A 23836-nucleotide genomic window follows, 5' to 3' on the forward strand; every position below is an offset into this window, starting at 1 on the left:
ATTATTCTTTGTGCAGTTAAAAGATGCTTCTCCATAGCTCAAACCCATTAATGAAATAATTAAACAAAACTGACCAAATTTGGCATCACCCCCACCAACATGGAACTGGGTTTTCACAATTTTATCATCAATACCTACAGTGCATGGAATCAGAGATCACTGTTTTTTTTGTGATAATTAATGGTTCTAGGATGAAAGTTTCTGCCTCTAGTACTATTAACACTTCCATTGAAAAAAATTATATATTACAATTAATGTACCATGGTGGCCACACTTTTAAATAGAATTTAAGACTCCCCTTCATTAGATAATTAATTTGATACACTACCACAAAAGATTAGGGAAAGACAAAAGAAAGAAGAAATCAAAGGCAAGAGAATTAAGATGATGGCCTATTCTTGCTCACTGCTTTCACTCCAGTTCTTGATAGCTTGCAACACTGCTTGTTTCACCACTTGAGCATCTGTGCTATCATGTTGTCCTTCATTCTGAAAAATTAAGGAATAATTTCTAATCAATTTGATGAAAGAAAATAATTAAATTTATAATGTAAGATCAAATTTGAAAAAAAAAAAAAAAAAAACTGCATGCAATAGCATAACAATGTAACGATTGCAATTCCTAGCTGTAACTGATGCAATCACAAAAGGATGATATTTTAAGAAATGCATTTCAATGCCAACCACCCATTCCTTTGTCAGCGCTCACGATTGAAAAATCCAAAACTGTGTGGTTCAATCCATAAAGCTAAGGAGTGTATAAGAACACGTGGAACAATTAAAACTTTTCTTCTTACAACTGAAACACCACCCATGCCCTGCATCTTGTTTTTCACCTAGTATCCCACCACACGTTTACCCACTGACGTGGCGATGGGGAGCCATTTCCTTTAGTACCCCCTCATGGCATCACAAGGATCATCATACCACTTCTAACTTACCCACTGCAACACACATGTTTGGCTAAGAACCTTAACATAGACAATTTGCAATATTAGGAGAAGGCTATGAATTTAGCCATGACAAGATGAAGGAGAACAGAAAGCTTTTTATCCACAGGCTCAATTGCTAAAAAAAACTATATATCCCAACCTGCAACATTCACTGTGAGCTGTAACTGGATGAATTTCTGGATGTTGTTATAAACACACTTCCCCACCTCAACCGTGGCGACAGAAGCAAAATTATCATCCAAGATGATGATATCTGAACCCTCCTTAGCCACTTCTGTGCCCTGAATCCCCATAGAAAGTCCATTGGTTTACTATGGGAATACCTTCCCCACCACAAAGAGTTCCATTGGTTATATATACATATATATATATATATATTGAGATCAGATACAAAGATCCAGAAATGGGCAAACTCCAAAATGGAAGTTCTTTGAAAAAGCCATAACTTATTAGGGTTTTTATAAGACAATCAACATGAGAATACATCAATTTCATTACAAACCCATCACAACGATTCACAGATTAAACAGTCAAAAAGCAAAGCAATCATGATCAACCCTAGCTACCACTGCTTTCTTCACCATGTTTTTCTTCTTTAATTCTATTCAGTATGCATACTCATTCCACCATTTTAAAGCAGTAATCTGTTTCTCTAATGTGGAAAGTTTTATTAATATGCATTTAATATATACATGCATGTAAAAATAAAAATCTTAGATATTGTTAATTTTTTAATCTGAAACTTACCCAAAGCCATACCATAAAGCCCAACTACTAACATATATATTGAGTTCACATATATTCCATAAGTTGATATTGCATATATTTTTAAAAAATATGAAGAAAAAAAAAATCTAGAACAAAAAGAGAGATGGATGGGTAGAAATTAGAGAACAATGTTATTCAGAGATTGTACATGCACCTGTGTATAAGACTTCAGACTTATCATGCGTGTGAAGAGGTGACATGGCATGCTTTGAACTGGGGTATGCCACATCAATAGTTTGCTGGCTCTATGTGTCACAAATGTGAACGATTCTCTTCTTTTTTTTGTATTTATTGTTTGTTTACCTACTTTTTTTTTTTATCAATAAGGAATGAAAGATAAGGGTGTTACAAGTGGACTTCTTGGTGTAGACTATTGTAATTAAGGTCACTGCTATATAAAATACACCCCTTAAATTACTGGGAAATTTAAATTTCTATATTTAGTACAAGAGCTAGAAGATGAGGGTTTTTTTCAGCTGAAAGAAAAATCTGGTTCAGTGTTGAATCCAAATCTTTTGAGATCACTGTTGAGGTGGTGATAGGAAAAGTTGTGGGTAAGGTTTTGGAGAGGGGTTGGGGATTTTCAAGCTAGATAAGGTTTGGGGAAAGAAGTTTAGTTTCCTTACTGGAAGGGGTGGAAGAGTGTTGTATCAAGGCTCCAGGAAAGCAGTTGAGGAAGGTTTGGAGAGAGGGAGAAGAGGGTATTTGCTGGAACTCCGAAGTAATGCAGCAGGTAGATTTTTGTTGTGCTCTGTTTGCTCTGTGGAGGAGAGGAGGTTCACTCTGGTTTTTCCTGAAGGTAGGGTGGTGGGGGGGGGGGGGGGGGGGGGGGGGGGGTGGGTGGGGTTGGCGGTACTCTTGCTAGAAAGTTAAGAAGCCTTGGGATCTCTTCTAACCACAAGACTGAAAAGCTCCCTATAGTGGATATGCCTCCTGTGACAGTGAGTGCCTTGATCAAGAGCACCTTGCATGTGGAGGAGAGGCCTTTGAAAATGATTTTGAAGGATGGAAGAGCCTTTGATATTTTTGGCTGTGATTTCTTTAGGATCCCAAGGATTAAACTTGATTGTTGGGTCGTCAGAGTCAGAGATTGAAAGTCATTTGGGATGGTTATTCGATAAGTTCGCAGCTTTCAGTTTGTTTTTGGGGATGCTAGTAAAAGGGTTCGAAAAAGAGATTTTGGCTCTCCTAAGGAAAATGGAGGATAGGCAAAGGAAGAAGGCTCCTGTCTCTAGGAAAAGGTGCAAACGTGTTATGTTGTCTTCAACAGAAAGGGAGTTAAGGAAAATAGAAAATTCTATGAACTATGAGTGTTTATCAAGGAAACCAAAAAAGGTAGGCAGTAAGGAATGGGATCTAGTTACAGTCGTTTAATGAGGCTCAAAATTGTCTTGGAATGTCAAAGGGGTTAATAATGAGGAAAAGAGGAAAGTTATAAAATCCTTTATTAAATCCCATAATGCAGATTTGGTGTGCGCAAGGAGACGAAGGTGGAAGCTATGTCTTTATCTATGGTCAGTTTGGGGGTGGGGAGCTCTCGAGGCATCTAGGGCTGCTGGCGGGGTGCTATTGTTCTGGGATAAGAGAGTGTTAGAGCTTTTGGAAATGGAGGTTGGCTCTTACTCGATTTCTTCCAGTCAAATGTTGTGAGGATAATTTTGTTTGTTTTTTTTGGGATTTATGGGGAGGGGGTGGAAGACATTTTGACACCATTTAGAGGAATTGGGGGCCATTGGGGGGCTCTGGGAGGACCTATGGTGTATTGGAGGGGATTTCAATGTTGTTAGATTCCCAAAAGAAAGAAGAAATTATGGTAGAATTTCGTCCAACATGAGAAGCTTTTCAAATTTCATTGAAGAGTTTTCATTGGTTGATCTGCCCTTATCAGGTGGCTCCTTCACTTGGTGCGGGGGGGCAAAACAAACAATCAATGTTGAGAATTGACCGCTTCCTTTTAACAAGCAATCGGGACGAGCATTTTTCTAATACAACGCAAACCCTTTTACCAAGGCCTGTTTCAGATCATTCTCCTATTCCATTGGAGGGAGGTCAGGTGAGAAGAAGTAAAACCCCATTCAGATTTGAAAACATGTGGCTTAAGGTGGATGGGCTCAAAGACTTGGTGAAGGGATGGTCGGAAGGTTATCAGTTCAGTGGGCCTTCTAACTTTATTTTGGCTTCCAAGCTGAAGGCGTTGAAGGAAGACATCAAAGTTTGGAATAAATAAGTGTTTGGCAATGTTGCAACTTGTAAGGCCTGTGCTATTAAATTTGGGATGCCAAGGAGAGGGAAGGTCATCTTTCTACGGATGATATGGATGCTAGAAGACTGGCAGTAGAAGAATTCAGTTACTGGGCTATCCTTGAAGGAAGGGGACAAAAACACAAGGTTTTTTCACAAAATAGCCAATGCAAGGTCCAACAGGAATTTCATTGGAGAATCAGGATAAATGGTGAGCTGGTAATTAAGGAACTGAAAATTGCAATAAAGATTGTTCATTATTTCAAGTTGCTTCTGTCAGAACCTATGGGGGAGTGGAGACCTAGTATAAATGGCCTGCTTCTCAAGTCATTGAGCATTGAGAACTCTGTCAAGCTGGAAGAGGCTTTCACAGAGCAGGAGGTCTTTGAGGCTCTTATGGACTTGAACAGGGATAAAGCCCCGAGACCTGATGGTTTCTCCTTGGCTTTCTGGCAAGATTGCTAGGAGTTGGTGCAGGAGATAATGCTTCATCTCAAGCGGGGAGGTAGAGAAGGAGTTCTAATTTCTAACTTCCTATTCGCAGATGACACTCTTCTGTTCTCTAATCCTTGTCTAGACCAACTCACTTATTTAGCATGGCTTTTGCTTTGGTTTGAGGCTTCTTCAGTTCTAAAGATTAACTTGAGCAAGAGTGAGCTTATTCCAATAGGGGATGTTCCTAATGTGGGGGAGCTAGCTTCAGTAATGGGCTGTGTGGCATAGGAAAACTACTTGCTACATATTTGGGCCTACCCCTTGGTGCTCCCTTTAAGGCTAAAGCTGTTTGGGATGTGGCCGAGGAAAGGTTTTTCAAAAGATTGGCTCTTTGGAAAGGCAATATCTATCAAAAGAAGAATCATGTTTTTGAAAAGCACTTTGTGCAGCCTCCCAATTTACTTCTTGTCTTTCATTATTCCTAAGTCAGTGGCTAAGAGATTAGAGAAAATCCAAAGGGATTTCCTTTGGGGAGGAGGTTCTACGGATAAAAAACCTCATCTTGTGTTTTGGTTGGCGATTTGCAAAGATAAAAATAGAAGGGGCCTTGGTATTAAGGATTTATCCACTATCAACAAAGCTCTTTTGGGTAAATGGTGTTGGAGATTTACCTTGGAAAGGGATATGCTGTGGAGAAAACTAATTTTCGGAAAATTTGGTGAAGAACCGGGAGGATGGTGCTCTTGGGAAGGGAGAGAAGGCCATGTGGTTGGATTGTGGAAGTTAATTAGAAAAGTATGGGGAACTTTTAAGGTCAAAACAAGATTTGAGGACAATGGAAGAATAGTCAAATTTTGGCATGACGTGTGGTGCAATGATATGCCCTTGAAGGACTCTTTTCCTTCTTTATTCACTTTTGCTATTGCTAAGGAGGCAGAAGGAACAATGGTCACTTGGAACCCTTGCTTTTCAAGAAACTTTCATGATTGGGAATTGGATGTTGTAAATAATTTATTTCTAAAACTTAGTGAGTTTGGTAGATTTAGAGAAAAGCAGGATAAAATGGTTTGGAAAGTTAGCAAGAATGGGGTGTTCTCTGTAAGGTCTTTCTACAATGTGCATTGGAAGATAGGGGTAAAGTGACTTTCCCTTCAAAGATAATTTGGGATTCTTGGGCTGCTACCAAAGTGAGTTTTTTTGCTTGGGAAGCAACTTAGGGTTGTATCCTAACTATGGACCAGCTCAAGAGGAGAGGATGGGTTTTGGCAGTTTTTTGTTGTGTAAAGATACAAATGAATCGGTTGAACATCTTCTCCTGTGGGGTAGCTAGAGAGTTATGGCACTTCTCTTCTCCTTCTTTGGCATTTCGTGGGTTCTTCCTTTTTCTATTAAGGATTTGTTGGAGGGATGACGTGGTAGCTTTGTGGGTAGGAAAAGAAGAAAGATTTGGAGAACAACCCCTCTTTGCCTTTTATGGATAATTTGGAAGGAGCGAAATCAAAGAACTTTTGAAGGAGAACAACGCACTATCCAACCCCTCAAGGATTCTCTCATAACTAATCTATATATGTGGTCTTGAGGGTTCCTTCTAGTAGACAGGCAGGAGGCCCAACCTCTTTATTAGATTTTATAGAATGTGCGGGCTCGCTTCCAGTATACTGTATTGGCCATACTCTTATTTGCCTATATATATATAAAAGAATGTTAGGAAAATGAATTAAATATCATATGAGAAAAGAGGAATTAATACATCTTGAAGATAATTTTTTTTATTTATATTTTTACTTTTATTAAGTAAATTAAATATCATCACAAATAACGTACCAAAATTAGTGTGATGTGAACATTCTTGAGGTGCTCTCAGTATATATGGATCATAAAAGCAAAAGAGAATTGTACCTGAGAAACTAACTAGCTAGTTGCATACAATTGAACCTGTCTATGGGAAGACAAGAACCTGAACATAAAGAATGTAAGTATTTATCCTCCAACATCATTTCTCTGTTTAGGAACCAATGGAACAATTGGTATACTACCAGCTTCTTTTAATGCTGGTGCATCATTTGTGCCATCACCTGTGATCACATGGCCTTTGTGTTTCAAGAACTGTACCATAAGAAATTTATCAAAGGGAGAGGATCTAGCCATCACATGGATTTTATCAACTTTCTCCATTCTCTCTTCTTGGGTGTACTGTCAGAATACCTCACCTTCAATCCCCGGAAAAACTCCTATCTCTTTCATTCATGACCTTCACTGTTTGTATAGCAAATCACCCTCAACCCAGGGCACTACCACCCCCACACTGCATTCATGGCTAGCTAGCCATGTACCTCTTCTTTTCCAACACGACATATGCAACTCTTTATCACATAAAACCCATTACCACCATCATTGAAAACTCTACACCTTCAGCATGACCTCATCACCATCATGAATTACATCTATCAACCATCTCAACACCATTCTCCCCCACACAACACTCACCTCCTCACCTTCATGTCTTCAACCCTCATGGCTGTCATCAACCCATGTCATCAAGACCATCGAGAACCAGCCATCACAGCCTCTGCATCCTCTCAGGCCCACAGCCACCTTTGTCCCAAAACTACCACCTTGTGCACCCCTCTTCATTATCTTCGAAGTTTTTTAACCTAGAAAAATGCCATACCCTTCTTTAAATGCCCACAACACAAAGATGCCCCACTGTCATATATTTCCACACTGTCAACACAGCCCACACACATGTGGTAGCCCTCCAGCCAATGACCTCCACAAATAGCTAACGCATGCTCCATGGCAGAGTCCATACCCATTACGGGTTTCTCAGAAATGAAGGGAGTTCATGAATTCCTTTCCTTTCTTTCTAAACTTTTAAGAGGTCTTTCAGTTGTTTCACCTTAACTCGACCTAACCCTAAACATAACCTGAACTATGTGTTAATCTAACCCTAATATCTCCATGAGATACAACATCATTTAGAGAGACAAAGAGATAAAAATTGGAGATTGAAAAAACATGGGGAGAGAGAGAATGAAAATAATACCTCTCTTTGTTGTTGTTGTCTTGGCTTTAAGGTTTGTAATAAATGTGAAATGTTTGCAGAGCAAACAAGCTATCGTGTTTTGAGAGTATTAAGGCAATGTTGGTATTTATAGTTCAACTAAATATGACTTATATTTCAACTGACTAACCTTGACTCATATTCTGCATGTTAACTTAAATTTATCTGTCAAGGTAGACTTATTATTTATTTATTTTGATGAGTAAAGCAAACGTATATTATAAACAAAAAAACGCCAAAACAATGTTCCAAAGTACATGGGAGGTATACAACAAACAGTTAAAAGCGCAAAAAAGGAAGAGGACCAACAAAAACTACATCCTCCTCAACAAGAACCCACCCAATCCACAAAATCTACAACCAAAGAAGGACTAAAAAATAAAAATAACCTAGACCAATTCCATAAATTACAAAGGAAAGCATGTTCTAGTCCTTGAACATATTGTTCCTCATTCTCAAAAGCTCTTCTATTTCTTTTCTTCCAAACGGTCCAAGATAAGCAAAGAGGAGCAGTCCGCCACAACTTTTTCCGCCTTTTACCAACAAAAGAATCATGCCATCCTAGAAGCATGTCTTTAACAGAAGAAGGAAGTGTCCATAACATGCCAAACAGGGAGAACACAAGATTCCATAACACTCTTGCCTTGACACAATGGATAAGAATGTGATCAATGGTCTCTTCCTCTTTAAGACAAAGGAAACATGTATTTGCTAAAGACCATCCTCTCCTCTTTAAATGATCCAAAGTTAACACCTTCGCCAAGAAACCTAACAGGCAAAGAAACTCACCTTTGAGCGTACCCAAGAATTTCAAATCACACTAGCAGGAAAGAGCAAAGTACTTTCAGTCTCCAAAGTTGAATATAAGACTTTGATAGGAAACTTCCCATCTTTCGATCCCGACCAAATCGCTTTATCTTTCTGATCCTTGCACACCCTCCTCCCTTGCAAACTCAAGAGAAACTGCTCCGCCAAATCCAGTTCCTAATCATTAACAACCCTAATAAAACGAGGGGCCCAACATCCCCCTTCAACTATCAAGTGCCAAACATCTACCACCCAATCCTCATAATCAACAATAGCATAAAGAGCAGGGTAAGAAGTACGCAGTGCCACATCACCACACCACTTATCTTTCCAAAATTTCACCCACTACCAACTAAGAAGACAACTCTATTAGATAAAAGCTCTCATTCCTTTCTAATGGCTTTCCATAATCCTACCCTATAACTTCCCCTCACCACCTTAGAGCACCACCCTCCCTCTTCTACACCGTACTTGCCACTTATAATTTGCTTCCACAAAGTCCCCTATCCTTTGCAAACCGCCAGCTCTACTTACGTAGAAGGGCTTTTGTTAAGCTTTGCAAGATTCTTTACCCCCAATCCACCCTCACTCTTATCTGTACAAACAACATACCACCCTACTAAGTGTGGCTTCCACTCAAGTGTTCTACCTTCCCAAAAGAAATCCCTTTGGATCTGTTCCAACCTCATCCTAACTGTCCTTGGAACATAGAACAAGGACATGAAGCGGATTGGCATGCAAGAAAGAATGCTCCAAATTAGGGTAAACCTCCAACCCTTGGATAAATACTGCCTTCTCCACATGGCTAGCTTTCTACGAAACCTCTCCTCCACCCCATCCTATACTGCCACAAACTTAGAGGGCCTTAAGGGGAAGACCCAAATAAGATGACAGAAGTGTTCCCGCCTTGCATTCAAACTCAAGGGCTCACTCTTATACATTCTCCACTCTTCCCACTGGAATTAACTCGTTTTTTCCCAAGTTAATGCTAAGCCCTGAAATAGCCTCAAACCACTTAAGTAACCAACGAAGGTGAGTCAACTGGTCTTGATTTAGTTTACACAACACTAACCCTCCAACCTAGCAAAAAACCACCATCCTTAGCCATCTTGAGCAAACAACTACGAGTCTCCGTAGCAATTACAAACAAATAGGGTGAAAGGGAATCTCCTTGTCTTAGACCCCTAGGACTCTTAAAGAACCCTGTTAGAGCACCATTAACTACAACTAAAAACCTTGCAGTAGAGATGCACCATTTAATTCATAATCTCCACTTCTCCCCAATCATTTTCTTAAGGACCACCTTACCAACCACCTTCTTAATTCTATTGGCTAAGACTTTAGCCAACAACTTGTAGAGACCACCCACCAAATTGATAGGCCTAAAGCCCTTTAGGTCTTCAGCTCCCATTTTCTTAGGGATTAAGACAAAAAAAGTAGCATTCAAACTCTTCATGAAATGACCCCTTTCATAAAAATGCCTAAAAAACCCATCCCCTCTTCCTTCACAAAATCCCAATTGAACTACCAAAAAGCCATAGGAAAGCCATCAGGACTTGGTGCTTTGTCTCCACTAAGATCTAAAAGCACTATGAACGCCTCTTCCTCAAAGAAAGGGACCTCCAGATTTGTAGCATCTTGATCCCTAACACCTCAAAAGAAAGTTCTTAATCGCTCTCTCCTCTGTAGCCTAGCACCCATTAATTCTAATCTTTGCTAATTGATTCCTTCTCCTATGAACATTAGCCATTTTGAGGAAAAAAAACTAGTGTTTCTATCTCCTTCCTTCAACTACAACTCTCTTAACTTTTGCCTCCACAAGGTTTCCTCTAGAAAAGACCATTTCTTGTACTCTTCCCTTACCAAATTCCTAGCATTATACTCCTCTATAGTCAACACTATGGTTGCTTCTTCAGAATCCTGCAAAGCCACTTGATTTAGAGCCCTCTCATTCTTGGACGAGACATTTTTAAAGACCTCTTTGTTCCAAACCTTCAACTTGGCCTTTAAATCTTTCAATTTTTCCATCAAAATGTAGCTATAAGAACCATCGAAACTAAAACCCGACCACCAAGACTGCAATAAATCTTTGAAACCTTCCACCTTCAACCACATGATCTCAAACCTAAATGGGGAAAGGCCACTTCTCAAACCTCCCCTATCTAGTAGAATAGGAAAGTGGTTAGAAACAGGTCTAGGGAAGATGCTTTGGACCACCCCACTTAAATAGTTAACCCACCCCTCCCACACCAAGAATCGATCTAGTCTAGATTGACATTGATTATTTAACCCTCCCCTTGAAGTGAGCGAACCCCCCTTGTAGCAACAGATCTCTCAGTTCTAGGTCGTTAATGACCTTGAAAATCTTCTAATATCTACTTGCAATTGACTTCCTCTACTTCTCTCCCTTGGGAATCTCACTAAGTTAAAATCCCCACCAATACACCAAGGGTCACTCCAAAACCCCCTAATGGCCCCCCAATTCTCCCCAAAAATCTTCTCCAAACCTTGTTATTGTAGGGCCATACACCCCAGTAAAAATCAATGTAAATCCATCCTCACAATTTCTAAAACTACCGGATATAAAAAATTCTCCTATTTACATACCCAGCAACTCAAGCGCCCTATTGTCCCAAAAAACCAAAACTCCCCCTGTTGATCCCCAAGAATTCATAACACCCTACTCTAAAAATCTTCCTACTCCAAGACTTCACACAATACCCATAAACATGTCTTGAATCTTGATTTCTTGAAGACATTTCAAATCCACTCTTTGGGACTTGATTAAGGCTTTAATAACCTTCCTTTTATAACTATCATTAACCCTCCTCACACTCTAAGAGGAAATTTTTAGCTTCATTTATCCACTGCAACTAGAATCCCCCCCTTTTTAGTCTGACTATTCCCCCAACCTATTTTGTTATAATTGATAGGACATTCTAACTTTCTCAACTCCCTTTTGAACCTAGAAGACCTAGACTTGATCCTTCTTTTACCAACGACCAAAGCCTTTTGCTCCTTTGTGTGCTTCAGCTTTTTAAGCAATGCCAAAATTTCCTTCTCAAAACCTGTTGATTTTTATGCCAAAAATTTGTTGAACTGTGCAAGATAACTCAAGGACCAACTCTCCGATGATTCCCCCTCCCCCTTGATATGATCACTAATAAAAGATAGAGCCCTTTCGTCCCGAGTCCCTACTACATCTCGTTCCTCTTCCTCAACAAACCGAGACTCCATTATCCTCCCATTTGCAAAAATCATCCTCAAGGGTTGCTAAAAATCCACTCCTTCCTTCTCCACCAAGTCGCCACAACATACCGCAACCTCTTCCCCCTCATTTCCCCAACCCATTGCAGAAGAAGGAGAAGAAGAGCAAACTGATTGGAGCCAAAATATTTGTGCACCAAATGACACTCAAATCACCAAACTTGACCTAAATTGATGCTAAGGCTCTAACCATGAGTTTAACTTGTATTTTGGAGATTCATTTTAGGTTCAAGGGAAGAAAAGGGTGTAAGTGGAATCACTTTAGATTTTGAAAGATCAAGAAATGGTTAAATAAGGAAATAAGCGAGTCAAGACTCATGGACCATGAGGAAAGGCAAGACGAGGATATCATGAGTTTGGAAGAAGAGAAATGACCATTATGGAGTAAGAAAACATAAGAAACGAGGCATGAAGCAAGATTTAGCTACATAGAAATTTAGAACTCAAAATCTGGTGGCAACATATATTCTAACTTTGCTGACAAATTTAGAGCACTTCTCGAAGTCTATTTCAGACATACTATATATCGTTTCGAAGATCGAGAAGTCAGGAGTCCAATGCTTTAAACGGTGTGCAAATCAGAACTGAAATGAAGAAGTTATGGCCATTTGAAGACAACTGCGCAAAGTTGAATGGTCATTTTGAAATGATTTCAAAATTCAACTTATGAATTTGAAATTCAACTTGTGAATTCGAAAACCACTTCGAAATGACCCCAATTTTGAATTCACCCACCACCACATTGATGTTTCGCCTCCTCTACCTCGGAAATTTCATCTACAGCACTTCATCCACCCTAAGTGGACCCCATACGACTATAAATCACCATTTTATTATTTTTTTAATCTTAGGTAATTATTTTGTAATAAGTGGTCAATGAGAGTGTCCACATGTTAGGTAATTGATGATATTATATAAACTCTCTTAGTTTTAGGTTTTAGAAATCTTGGATATTTTTCCGAAGAATTTGACATTGGAGGTGGAAGAAGACAAGAACTTTGGTTTGTTTTCTTTTATTCTTTATTAAATATGTTGTTTTTAGTTTCTTTTGATTCAAATTATGGATTTTTACCCTATTATGGATTGTGAATGTAACATCATCCCCATGAGAGGCTAAGCAGCCAACTTGGAGCTTGAAACATGAAAACCTAAGGGCTAGGAAACCTATAGGAACAATGGGTAAATTATTATAACAATTTTTTTTTTTTTTATAAGTAAACACGAAATATATTAACACAAAGCAAAAAAGCCGCATAGCATACAGGGAGTATACAAGGCAACAAAGGCCTCACAACCAAAAAAAGACAAAAAACTCACCAACCCTTAAATGGAGGCTAACCACTCCAAGAATCCTATAAGGGAGCATGACTCCGCTCTACTATACAATTTTGCCCAGCCCCTCACATTACAAACAAAAGAATTCTTAAGTTTCTAAATAGCTAACTCCCCCCCCCCCCCCCCCCCCCCCCCTAAAAGCTAATTTATTCCTCTCTTTCCAAACCGTCCAAAAAATAAATAACGGAATGGATCTCCATATTTTTTTCCTCTTTTTACCCACAAACGAGCCCTTCCAGCTAAGTAGAACCTCCTTTACAGTTTCTGGAAAAACCCATTGGGCACCGAACAATCCAAGAACAATCTCCCACAGCACTCTGGCCACTGTACAATGAATAAGCAAATGATTTACATTTTCCTCTTCACTACCACATAAAAAGCATCAATTAGGAAGTTGTCACCCTCTCTTTTGAAGTCTATCAAGGGTACAAGCCTTCCCCCAAGCGGCTTCCCACGCAAAGAACGCTAATTTAGTTGGAACTCTATCCACCCAAATGCCAATTTTTGGGGAAAATGAAGACAATGGGGCTGATCAGTAAGTTGTACGCATTCTTAACACCAAACTGCCTGTTTTTCCCTCCTTTCCAAAAGACCGAGTCTTCCTCCAATGTAATCCTTTGACCCCTTAAGGCTTGGAGTAATTCACCTACCAAGTCCAATTCCCAATCATTGAAGTCTCTGAAAAACCTTAAATTCCAGCCTCCTTGACCAGAATTCTGGTCCTACATTTCTCCCACTGTGGCGTTCCTATGTGCAGCCACGGCATAGAGCTGAGGGAACCTTAGGGACAACTGCACACCCCCACACCAAGGATCAGTCCAGAATCTAATTTTGATACCTTTTCCCACATTGAAAGCCATATTATCCCAACACCAATCAGATTCCTTCAGAATTTCCTTCAAAACCCCGACGCCAAACGCCCCATTTGCCTTCTTAGTCCCCACCCAAGTTCCTCTTGCCCATATTTCGCCGTAAGCACTTGCTTCCACAGCTCGTCCTTGGCCTGAGCGAATCTCCAAACCCATTTACAAAGCAAGGCTTTGTTCAAGAGGACTAACTTCCTCAAGCCAAGCCCCCCCTTGTCCTTACCCGTACGCACCATCTCCCAATTGACTAAGTGGGCTTTTCTTTCCATATTTCCCTCTCTTTGCAACTTTTCTAGCCTTCTTGCCACTATCTTAGGCACACGGAACAGGGACAATTGATACAAAGGCATACTAGCCAACGTACTCTTTATGAGGGTGATTCTTCCACCTTTGGAGATATACTGTCATTTCCAAAGGACAAGTTTCCACCTCACCCTCTCTTCCACCCCATCCCACACGGAAGAGGCCTTATTGGGCACCCCCAAGGGCAGCCCCAAGTAGGCTGAGGGTAACTAACCTACCTTGCATCCAAGCTCCACAGCCATCTCAACGATCTCTTCCACCACCCTTACTGGGATAATTTCACTTTTAGCCAGATTAATCCTTAACCCTGAAGCAGCTTCAAACCAACATAAAATCCAGCTCAAGTAGGTCAGGTGCTCCTTTTGCCTCACTAAACACTATTGTGTCATCAGCAAAGAGAAGATGAGAAATATTGGCAACCGGCCCACTACCCTGCTAGATGTTGCACCCAGAAATGAAGCCCCCTTCCACGGCCCTCCTAATAAGAACACTCAACACCTCCATTCCCATGACGAACAAGTATGGGGATAGAGGGTCCCCTTGACGTAGCCCCTTTGAGCTAGAGAAAAACCCAGTAGGCACTCCATTTACCAGAACTAAAAACTTAGCAGTTGAGATACAACTTCACATCCAGTCCCTCCACTTAGACCCGAACCCCATTTTTTGCAAAACCCTCATCAAGAAATGCCAATTAACGTTGTCATACGCCTTCTCAATATCCAATTTACAAATTAGGCCTTTCTCTCCCCTTTTTTGTCAAGAATCAATCACCTCATTTGCGATTAAGGAGGCATCCAGAATCTGCCTACCCATGACAAAAGCATTCTGATCCGGGGAAACCACTTTTCCAATCACTTTTTTAATCCTATTGGCCAACACCTTGGCCAATAATTTGTACAGCCCCCCCAAAAGACTGATAGGTCTGAAGTCCCCCAGCTCCTCCGCTCCTTTTTTTGGTAAAAGGACCAGAAACGTGTTGTTGAGGCTCTTGAGGAAAGAAGCTCATGGAACCCCTTAAACATCTCTAAAACCTCCTCTTTCACGAACTCCCAGCAGCATTGCCAAAAGGCCACGGTGAAGCCATCCGGACCTGGAGCCTTGTCCCCATTCATGTCCATTAGGGCCGAATGAACTTCATTCTTCGAGAAAGGAAACTCTAGGATTTCCGCTTCTTGCTGATTGATCTGATTCAAGTTTAGCCCCCCTATATCCGCCTTCCACTCTGAATCTTCTGCTAGCAATTGTTTAAAGGTGTCTGCAATCCCTGTCCTTACTTCTTGCTCCTCTGACAACCATATCCCATTAATTTTTATTCTGTCCATGGAGTTCCTCCTTCGGTGTGCAGTTGCCATACGATGAAAATAACCTATGTTTCTATCCCCTTCCCTTAGCCATAACTCCCTTGATAACTGTCTCCAGTGTATTTCCTCAAGGTTTACCCACTTAGCATATCCCTCTTTGGCTTCTTTTTTAATAGAGATTTCCTCCTCTATCAACCTCCTCTCACTTTCCACCTGATACTAGTATTCCACTTGTTGTAGAGCTGCAAACTTATTACTTTCCAAACTCCCAAACACATCCCTATTCCAGATTTTTAAATTATGTTTAATTACCTTCAGTTTTGTAGCCAACTTATAGCTAGCCCTTCCTCTGACCAACATCCCTTGCCACCAACTCTGTATGAGGTCTTTAAACCCTTCCACTTTAAGCCACATATTTTCGAACCTAAATGGTGAAAGACCTCTTCTTATGCCACCCCCCTCAATTAGAATAGGAAAGTGATCCGAGATGGGCCGAGGCAGACTTTTCTGGATTACATTGCTGAACTAATCAAGCCAGCTGGGAGACACAAGGAATCTGTCCAACCTGGCCCATGCTTGATTATAAAGACCTCCACTCCAAGTAAAAGATCCTCCTTGCAGGGGGAGGTCAACAAGCTCGAGCTCATCTATAACCTGAGCAAACCTCCTCATAGCTAAGGTAATCCTCCCTTGTCTACTTTTTTCCCCTTAGGATAGAATAATATTAAAATCACCCCCTACACACCAGGGTTCTCCCCAAATTCCTCTAATTGCCCCAAATTTGTCCCATAGGCTCTTCCTATCCTCTTTGGTAAAAGGACCATAGACTCCTGTAAACACCCAGACTACCCCATTTTCAACATTTCTGAATTTACAGGAGATTGAGAACTGGCCCTCCTCCCAATCCAATATTTCCAGAGACCTTTTGTCCCAGCAAATCAAAACACCTCCTGCCGATCTAAAAGCATCTAAAGCTCTCCAGTCTAAGAATCTCCCCGCCCCTAAACTTTTCACCACCCCTTCAGACATTAATTGGATTTTTGTCTCCTGGATACAAAACAAGTCCACCTTCTGATTTCTAACAAAAGACTTGATTATTTTCCTTTTAGAATTGTCATTTGCACCCCTCACATTCCAACTCAATAATTTGAGATTCATTATCCAATCGTTAGTTGACCCTCTCTACCCTTAAGATGACAGTTCTTCTTAATTTCCCTCTCATAATTGATTGAACACTCTAGCCTCTTATCCCTTTCGAATTTCGACTTCTCCAACATAGCTTTGCTGTGTATCCTTTCCCGCCTCTTTCTGATCTTGATAAAAAAAACCCACGATTTCCTTTTCCAGGCCTTCTGTTGGAAATCCCAAAAACTTACTAAATTTGGCCAGACTACTTTCCTCCCAATTTATCTCCTTCTCGCCCCTGAAATCTTGGGGCTCAGCCGGAGCCGAATTCCACTCCGGGTTTTATACCTCGATTGCAACGCAATTAACCTCAACCAAATCCCAGCAACCCTTGCCACTCACTGTGGACCCCTCTGCAACTGCCAAGCTCAGCATGTTTCCTTCTTGAAGGTAGACCTCATCACCCCAGAATGGTCGTAAAACTCCTCCTCCAGAGTCCGACCAAAAGAAAAAAGAGAAGAATGAGAAGACCTCAAAACCCTTAAACCCCACGAGTTTGAATCAGACCCATACCTTGAAGCTTCTAACACTAACGCACAATTTGCCATTGAACTTTGGGATTCCTGCTGCTGCTTCCTCCTTTCATCCTTCTCTCAGCACTTTATAAATTCCATATCTAGATTGCAAGCCAAACGGGCTGAGGCACAAAACTTCAAAGAGAGCCCTCTGTCGTGGAGCTGGGCCTAAGAAGGCCTAGGACTGCCCCCAAGCATGATTGCAGGCCCACAAGGCAAAAACTTCAACCCATTAGAGGCCCGCCCCTCAGACGGCCCAAATGTTGGCCCAACACCAATAGTCGCAACCCCCTTTAAAAGTAAAGGGCCTTGCACAAAGGGCCCATCGGCCCACTTCGAGCCCACGAGACCTTCAACCGGGCCAGAATAAGACAACCCATCTCTCGAAGATCCAGAAGGGAGACGGGTCATCGGCCTGAAATGGGCCCATTGTTCAAACTCTTTACCGCCCGCCCCTTTTACCTGCCCTCTACTCACATCGTTTGATCGAAGCTGCTCCTCAAGCCAAGCATCTGACTGTTCTCCCACGCACATCCCAGCGCATGTGACCCCATCATCCCTAACCTCCCCATTCTGTCGCCCAAGCCAAACTCGATAGTCCCCCGATTTCTTCTCGACGACAGCGAGATCTCCCACCACAAGGACAGGGCGTAGTTTTCCTCCTCAACCCCAATCTCCAACGAACTCGACAGTTCCTCACCACTCGTTTTTACTAAAATCCTAGCCCACTCAAGCTCCTCCATCCTTTCCGTCTGAGAATCGATACCTAAAAACCCACCACACGCTTCCCTTACTCTTCTCAAAATTGTCAGAACCCACAACGAAATTGGGAGACCTAGAATCCTTACCCAAGCTTCGTTCCTAGCTTCTCCCTCTATTGAACACCTAGATTTCGGACTCCATCGCTCCAAACCCATCTGAAGCCCTCCCACTGATCTCTTCCCAAAGGCAAGGACATTTCTAGCTTCCTCCACGAATTCAAACTCCAGAAAAAACTCGTCCCTTTCCCCAGTCTTGCCAAACCTAATTTCCCTTTCAACCCCCACACACTTGCCACTGACCACCCTAATCTCTCTAAATCCTCTTCTCGTTTTGAACTAGGGTTCCATTTTCCTACCAAGCAATGTTCCAATCTACTCAGATTTCTTCTTATTTCCTCTCCCTTTACCTCCACTTTGACCCTTGTACTATCCCTGCTCCTCGGTCCCTTTGCCACTTCCACATACGACCTGCCTGTGGCCCTCTCTTCTTGTTTATTCTCCTTCTTATCAAACCAAAATCCCATATTTCGTAAGGACTCCACCATGGAAGCCCATCCCCCCTTCTCCCCCCTACCTTTCGAAATGTAGATGCTATATCTCCTCTTCTCCATATCGGTTACCCCTAAGAGAAAGAAACACACTGCCCTATTGGCCTCTCTCACCAGGGAGTAACTCCTCCCTTTTTCCTTCCATCCCCTTTCCCATCTTCCTTCTTTCCCATCCCTTATGCACTGAATCAGACCTTTTGTAAAAAACCCTAAGCTCGTCGGCCCCAGACGAGACCCCTCCCTTGCTTTCCACAATGGTAACTTGGATCTTGCCTTTTCTCTCCTCGGCTCCTACTTCGAATACCTTCGACTCCACCACAAAACTACTCCCCTTCCTTTTCCCACAATTCTCCGCTCGGCTCTCACCTTCATCGCCATCGCTCGCGTGCTCACTCTCACTCTCTCTCATAGCATTACTTCCCCTTTGATCAACCTTCGTACTTTGATTATTATCTGTAGGTAAACTGGATTTATGCTCTTCTGCATCTTGCATTCCAATTAGTAGTGAAAGTTTTAGATACAGAAGGATCCATGAAACAATTAAAAACTTCAGAGTTTAAGAGAAGGAAGGATTTCAGAAACAATAATAAGTTCAAGCTGGGTAAATTCTTATAACAATGAGATTAATTATTAGTTGGGTGACAATTTATCAATTTTTTTTAATCTTATCCTAGTGAATTAGTTTAGGGAATGATACAGTAGGTTATTACTCGATACTAGTGATTCTTGGTAATTCTTGATCATTAGTTATCATTGTCTTTCTTATAGTTATTTGCCCCAAAGCAAAGCTATAAGGAGTAGGAAGGATTAAAAAGCCAAATTTTAAACTGGTAATCAATCTCATTCATTTGATGGTTTTAGGAATCTATTTTAAAAAGAGAAAATTAGGTTTCGAATGCAATTTTGAGTTATAAAACTCAACTTGATTGTGAGGGGCCAAGGATCCCAAAACCTTAAGATCATATTACTTAAAAGACCCTTGTTTTCTCTAATTCCTATACCCTAGGTTGGATTGTAGAAAGCCCTAAACTTGAATCAATCGAATTTAAAATCAATATTCATTTTGTTATTAATTTAATTTCTTTTACTTAGTTTCACATTATTCACATACTATTTTTCACTTTAGGATTTAAACAAAAGCAATTCATTTATTCTAGTATTAACAATTTCCATAAGTCAGTCCCTGAGGACGATACCCAAAGTACTACAAAAACCGTAGTGACTCTTTTTTTAGTTTTTATTTACCAAAGTTGTTACATAAAAATGATAAGTATTTTGGTACAACAAAGAAGTTCGGTCACAAACCCACAACCCCAAAGAGTCCCAAAGACAAAGAACAGGATTGAAAGTTAGAGTACTTGGTCACCTCCGCCAAGAGAGCCTCATCTGTGGTCGATGAGCAGCATGACACCATAGAATCCCTATTTCCATCGGACTATTCTTCCCCACGGTGCCAAAATCTTCATCATCTCTCTCCTCCTCACGAACGCTCTCCATTGCACCAGCCTCATCCCCTTTCAAAAGCCCTAAGGGTTCCTCCACCTCCTCCTCATCAGATTGAGAATGCCAAGTCCCTCTTACGCTCCCCCTTCTAGCTACTAAAGGATGCTCCTTAGAAGAACGGCCCATGGCCAAATGGGCCACTAAATCTCCTATAGCGCTAGGCCCAGTTGCCTCTATGTCCCCTTTGCCAAAAAGGATACTGGCTTGGCCCAAACAGAGAAGCCCACTTTTCCCAACATCATGGGCTAACAAACCAAAGTCCTCCTTCATCCCTTTCTCTTTGCCTAAGTTATCTCCTTCAACAAATCCCCTAACACCACCTCTTAACTATAACACCTGAGCAAAGCTTGTAGCAGGGCTAGGTACTATGCCCTTACTTGCCTTATTCCCCCTGCCTTCAGGGAGCGGCATGCAACCCCATGCTAACTGCTCTACCGGTTTCTCCAGACTCACTCCCACAATGGCGTGTGAGGTTTTCTCATCGTCTTCTCCAGCATTCTACTCCCTGCAACCACTTCCACTACCTTTCAGAATCATGATTGAGAATTTGGGTGGGGCTTCCCACCACAATTGAATTGAAAAAAGTGGAAGAGCCCACTATTACTTCTAACAATCTTGGCATCTCACACCCACCCATATTCACTCGGATCCTGGGCCACTACAAGTGAACCAAGAAAGCTATGTTTTCCTCTACAGCCACAAAACCTCCGCAACAATCCCCAATCTTCGTAAACACCTCTCTACTCCATAAGTGCAATGGGAGTCCCAAAATTTGCACCTAAGGATAAGTGCAATGGGAGTCCCAAAATTTGCACCTAAGCTTCCTTAGGTGCCACACCCTTATGACAACATCCTACCTCAGGATTCCACCTCTCCAAATCCAAAACATTCTCCTTAAATCTCCTTTGGCCTCTTGCCAACACCCCCTCGCCCTCGGACCTATCCTCAAAATCAAACAAGAAGAGAGCGGTCTCAAGAATTGAGAGCTTTAACCTCCTTTTCAAAGACCACACACGAGACGCCCAACATCTCAACTCAACCACCCCTATCATTGAGTTGGGAATCTCCACAAAACTTCCAACCAAGCAATTTCTCATATGCTCTAACCTGCATTGAATATCCTTCTCCCCAAACTACGCCCATACTGCCTCACCCACCTTGCCCAACTCCTTCTTGACTGCCTCCACAAAAGAGCCATTTTCTAAAGCCACCATTGAGATTTGGTGCCCATTAGCAGTGGAGAAGCCCTTCTTTGACTCCTCCTTAGTGACAACCCCTAAGAGGCAAAGCTTCTCTGCTAGAACAGGCCACCCCTTGAGAAGACCCCTCCTCTTTGGGAAGATTAAAGAGTACCATCTAGCTTCCTCCACAACCACAAAGCATACAAAGAATCTCTCCACCTCATTTGCATGACGCTCCAACTTATATCTCCTCTTTCCATCCTCTCAGGTTGTGCTCCGCCTCAACCCTCCTTCTCTGCAACAAGTTTCCACTCCTTCTAACAAGCAACTCAAACCCTGCTCCCCAAACCTGATCCAGGCAAAAAAGCCCCTGCTTCTCTCCACAATGATCCCCTTAAGCTTCCCCCCTACCACCTCTACGAAAAGATCAAAGGTCTTGGCTTCCACAGCAAACCAGCACCTTTCCCCTCTCGAACTGCTGAGAGGGTTAGCACCTCCCGTCGATTTTCCTTCTTTACTATATTTGTTGTTGCTAGCCTCAATGCAGCTCTTCCCATCCTCAGAACAGCACAAATATGATCAATTATGTTCACAGCCTTTGGACTAACTCTCCTTTGAGGAGAGGAGGCACAAGATCCAAAACACTATAAGGATTTCAGCTATGAACTCTTCAAAAGGACTCTTTTCTGCACAAGACCTGGTTGGTTTCTCCTTGGTATGGTGCAAGTTCTTCATGTAACCCATTAATCTCTAGAGTAAAACAACACCCAAGGTAGACTTATTATAAGTCATGCTTGCTTTCCCCAAAAGCACATAAGTCATCTTTGTTCATTGCAATAAGAGACTATGAAATAAATGCGGTGTTACAAAGAAGGGCACTGTTAACAACCCCCTGCCTCCTTCCTCTTTCTCTTGTCGATGCAAACAATCAACCACTTCATTAAATGCGGTTTTTTCTCTAGGCTCCCTCCTTCCCTTAGGAAGTATCTTTAAATCTTCTCTAATCTCAACCAGACTTTCCTTGGGATGGTAAGTAGGGATGTGAAATAAACCGGCAAGTTGAACAATAACATCATCCAATGTGCATTATTGAAATTGTCTATAATCCTCCCTCACCTTCTATTTCACTCCCTTCTTCACCTCACATTTCACTCCACTCTCTCCTAAAACTTACACTGCACCACCACACACATTGACCTCCTTCAACTAAAATGCATGAAGTAAGCAACCAAGATAGGGGAACAAAAGGCATTGCAATTTTCAATTTCTCATGCAACATACCAAATAATTATAAGCCACATTTTCTATGATGATGATATGGATCAAAATTACATTGCTAAAACAATAAACACAAACTAACATTAAGAAGCAAATAAATATTGGTGCAATAATGTGAATTTTAGAAAGGATATGAGGCACAAGAAAGCATAATGGAATTCAATACAGTTCATGGCCCCCAAAATTAAAAATAAAAAATAAAAATGAAAAAGAAAATTCTCAAATTAAATACTTTTATAAAGACATTGCCAACATACCGATCAAGGCAATGCAGTGAGCCTAGCCTGGAACACAAAACCCCGAAACAAGCCATCTCCATTTCCAGGCACCCCATTGATCCACCTCCAATCTCCCTTCCCCGTCTCTGTGGAATAATCCCACAATGCCAACCTCCCAACCCTTTTCGCTGAAAAACAAACTCTATTCCCCGCACCAAACACCTTAAATTTGCTGGACTCCTGAAAACATCTAAACATTTCCGGGGGCATTCGACCCAACTCGTCCCACTCCAGTGAGTCCAAATCCAACCTTAAAATCAAAATTGTAGAACACACAGCATTCAATGAAAACGACGATTTCAATCCACCAACCATTAGAATTTGGTTCCCAAGCCCTTTCACCAAACGGGGCCGTCTCAAAATGTCGAAAACATCGCCCCATTCGTGCCTATCCAGGCGAGTCCATGGCTGCGACTTCTGTAGATGATTGAGGGTACATGCGAATAGCTTCCACTGACTCCTCCACGGCGACCCAACATCGCAGAGAGCTAAAACCGAGTCCGACACAAGAATTGGACTTCGAGGCTTAGACGGCAAATTCGATGAGAATTTGAGCCACTGGTCTGAGCCGGAGAAGTAAAGCGTGGCCAGTTCGGTGAGGACCAACACTCGGTTGGGTGAACCGACCAGGACCGAACCATGGCGCGACCAGGCCGAGCCCAGCTGGGGTAGGACTTGGAAGGACCGAGTCAAAGGATTGCAGACTATGAGCGACTTGTTGGACTCGAGCGAGTTGAGCGAATCGGCCCAAAGATAGACGAGTCCGAGAGACGACGCCACCGGCGTCGGCGAGCGAAAGGGAAGGAAACTAAGGGGGAATCTGACCCACTGATTGGAGCTGGGGTCAAACACGTGGAGGGCGTTATGAGACGACACGTCACGGTTGTGGTGGTGGTGGTGATGATGGTGAGGTGGACGGAGGGCGATCAGGTTGAGAGGTGGTTGGGTGGAGATAAGTTCCATGAAGGCCGGCGCGGTCAGGGTTTGGTAGAAGAATTTGCAGACAGATCGACAGATAATGATCTGACGGAGTGGAAGAGTTGAGAAGATGTAATGGAGAGTGTCCTGTGGAAGCCGATAGATCGGGGACGCATCCATTGGGTCTGTAGACACGGAGCAGAGGATCACAGAGTCGGAGATCGCGGCGGCGTGGGGCTTGGTCGGAAATTCGAAAACTCACAGAGACTGGCCTTGCTGTCTTGAGACTAGTCTCCTGTTTGTGGGTTGGGTCAATATTTGCCTGTCCCG

The 23836-nt window shown here is 42.0% G+C and overlaps 1 protein-coding gene across 1 annotated transcript; it reads right to left on the bottom strand.

Moving 5' to 3' along the window:
• Positions 1-208: 208 nt before the first annotated feature.
• Positions 209-23836, bottom strand: LOC117906925 (SKP1-interacting partner 15). The gene is made up of 2 exons (XM_034820206.1): positions 22568-23836; positions 209-488 (listed from the first exon to the last, which is right to left on the bottom strand). The coding sequence occupies exon 1, from the start codon at positions 23684-23686 to the stop codon at positions 22571-22573; it is 1116 nt and encodes a 371-aa protein (XP_034676097.1). The 5' UTR covers positions 23687-23836; the 3' UTR covers positions 209-488; positions 22568-22570.

The sequence above is a fragment of the Vitis riparia genome, chromosome 18, assembly GCF_004353265.1.
Source record: "Vitis riparia cultivar Riparia Gloire de Montpellier isolate 1030 chromosome 18, EGFV_Vit.rip_1.0, whole genome shotgun sequence".
In the NCBI taxonomy this organism is placed as follows: Eukaryota; Viridiplantae; Streptophyta; class Magnoliopsida; order Vitales; family Vitaceae; genus Vitis; species Vitis riparia.

What these genes read in the sequence shown, in the direction of transcription:
- LOC117906925 (XM_034820206.1), bottom strand. Translation starts at nt 23,686, where the DNA reads ATGGATGCGTCCCCGATCTATCGGCTTCCACAGGACACTCTCCATTAC.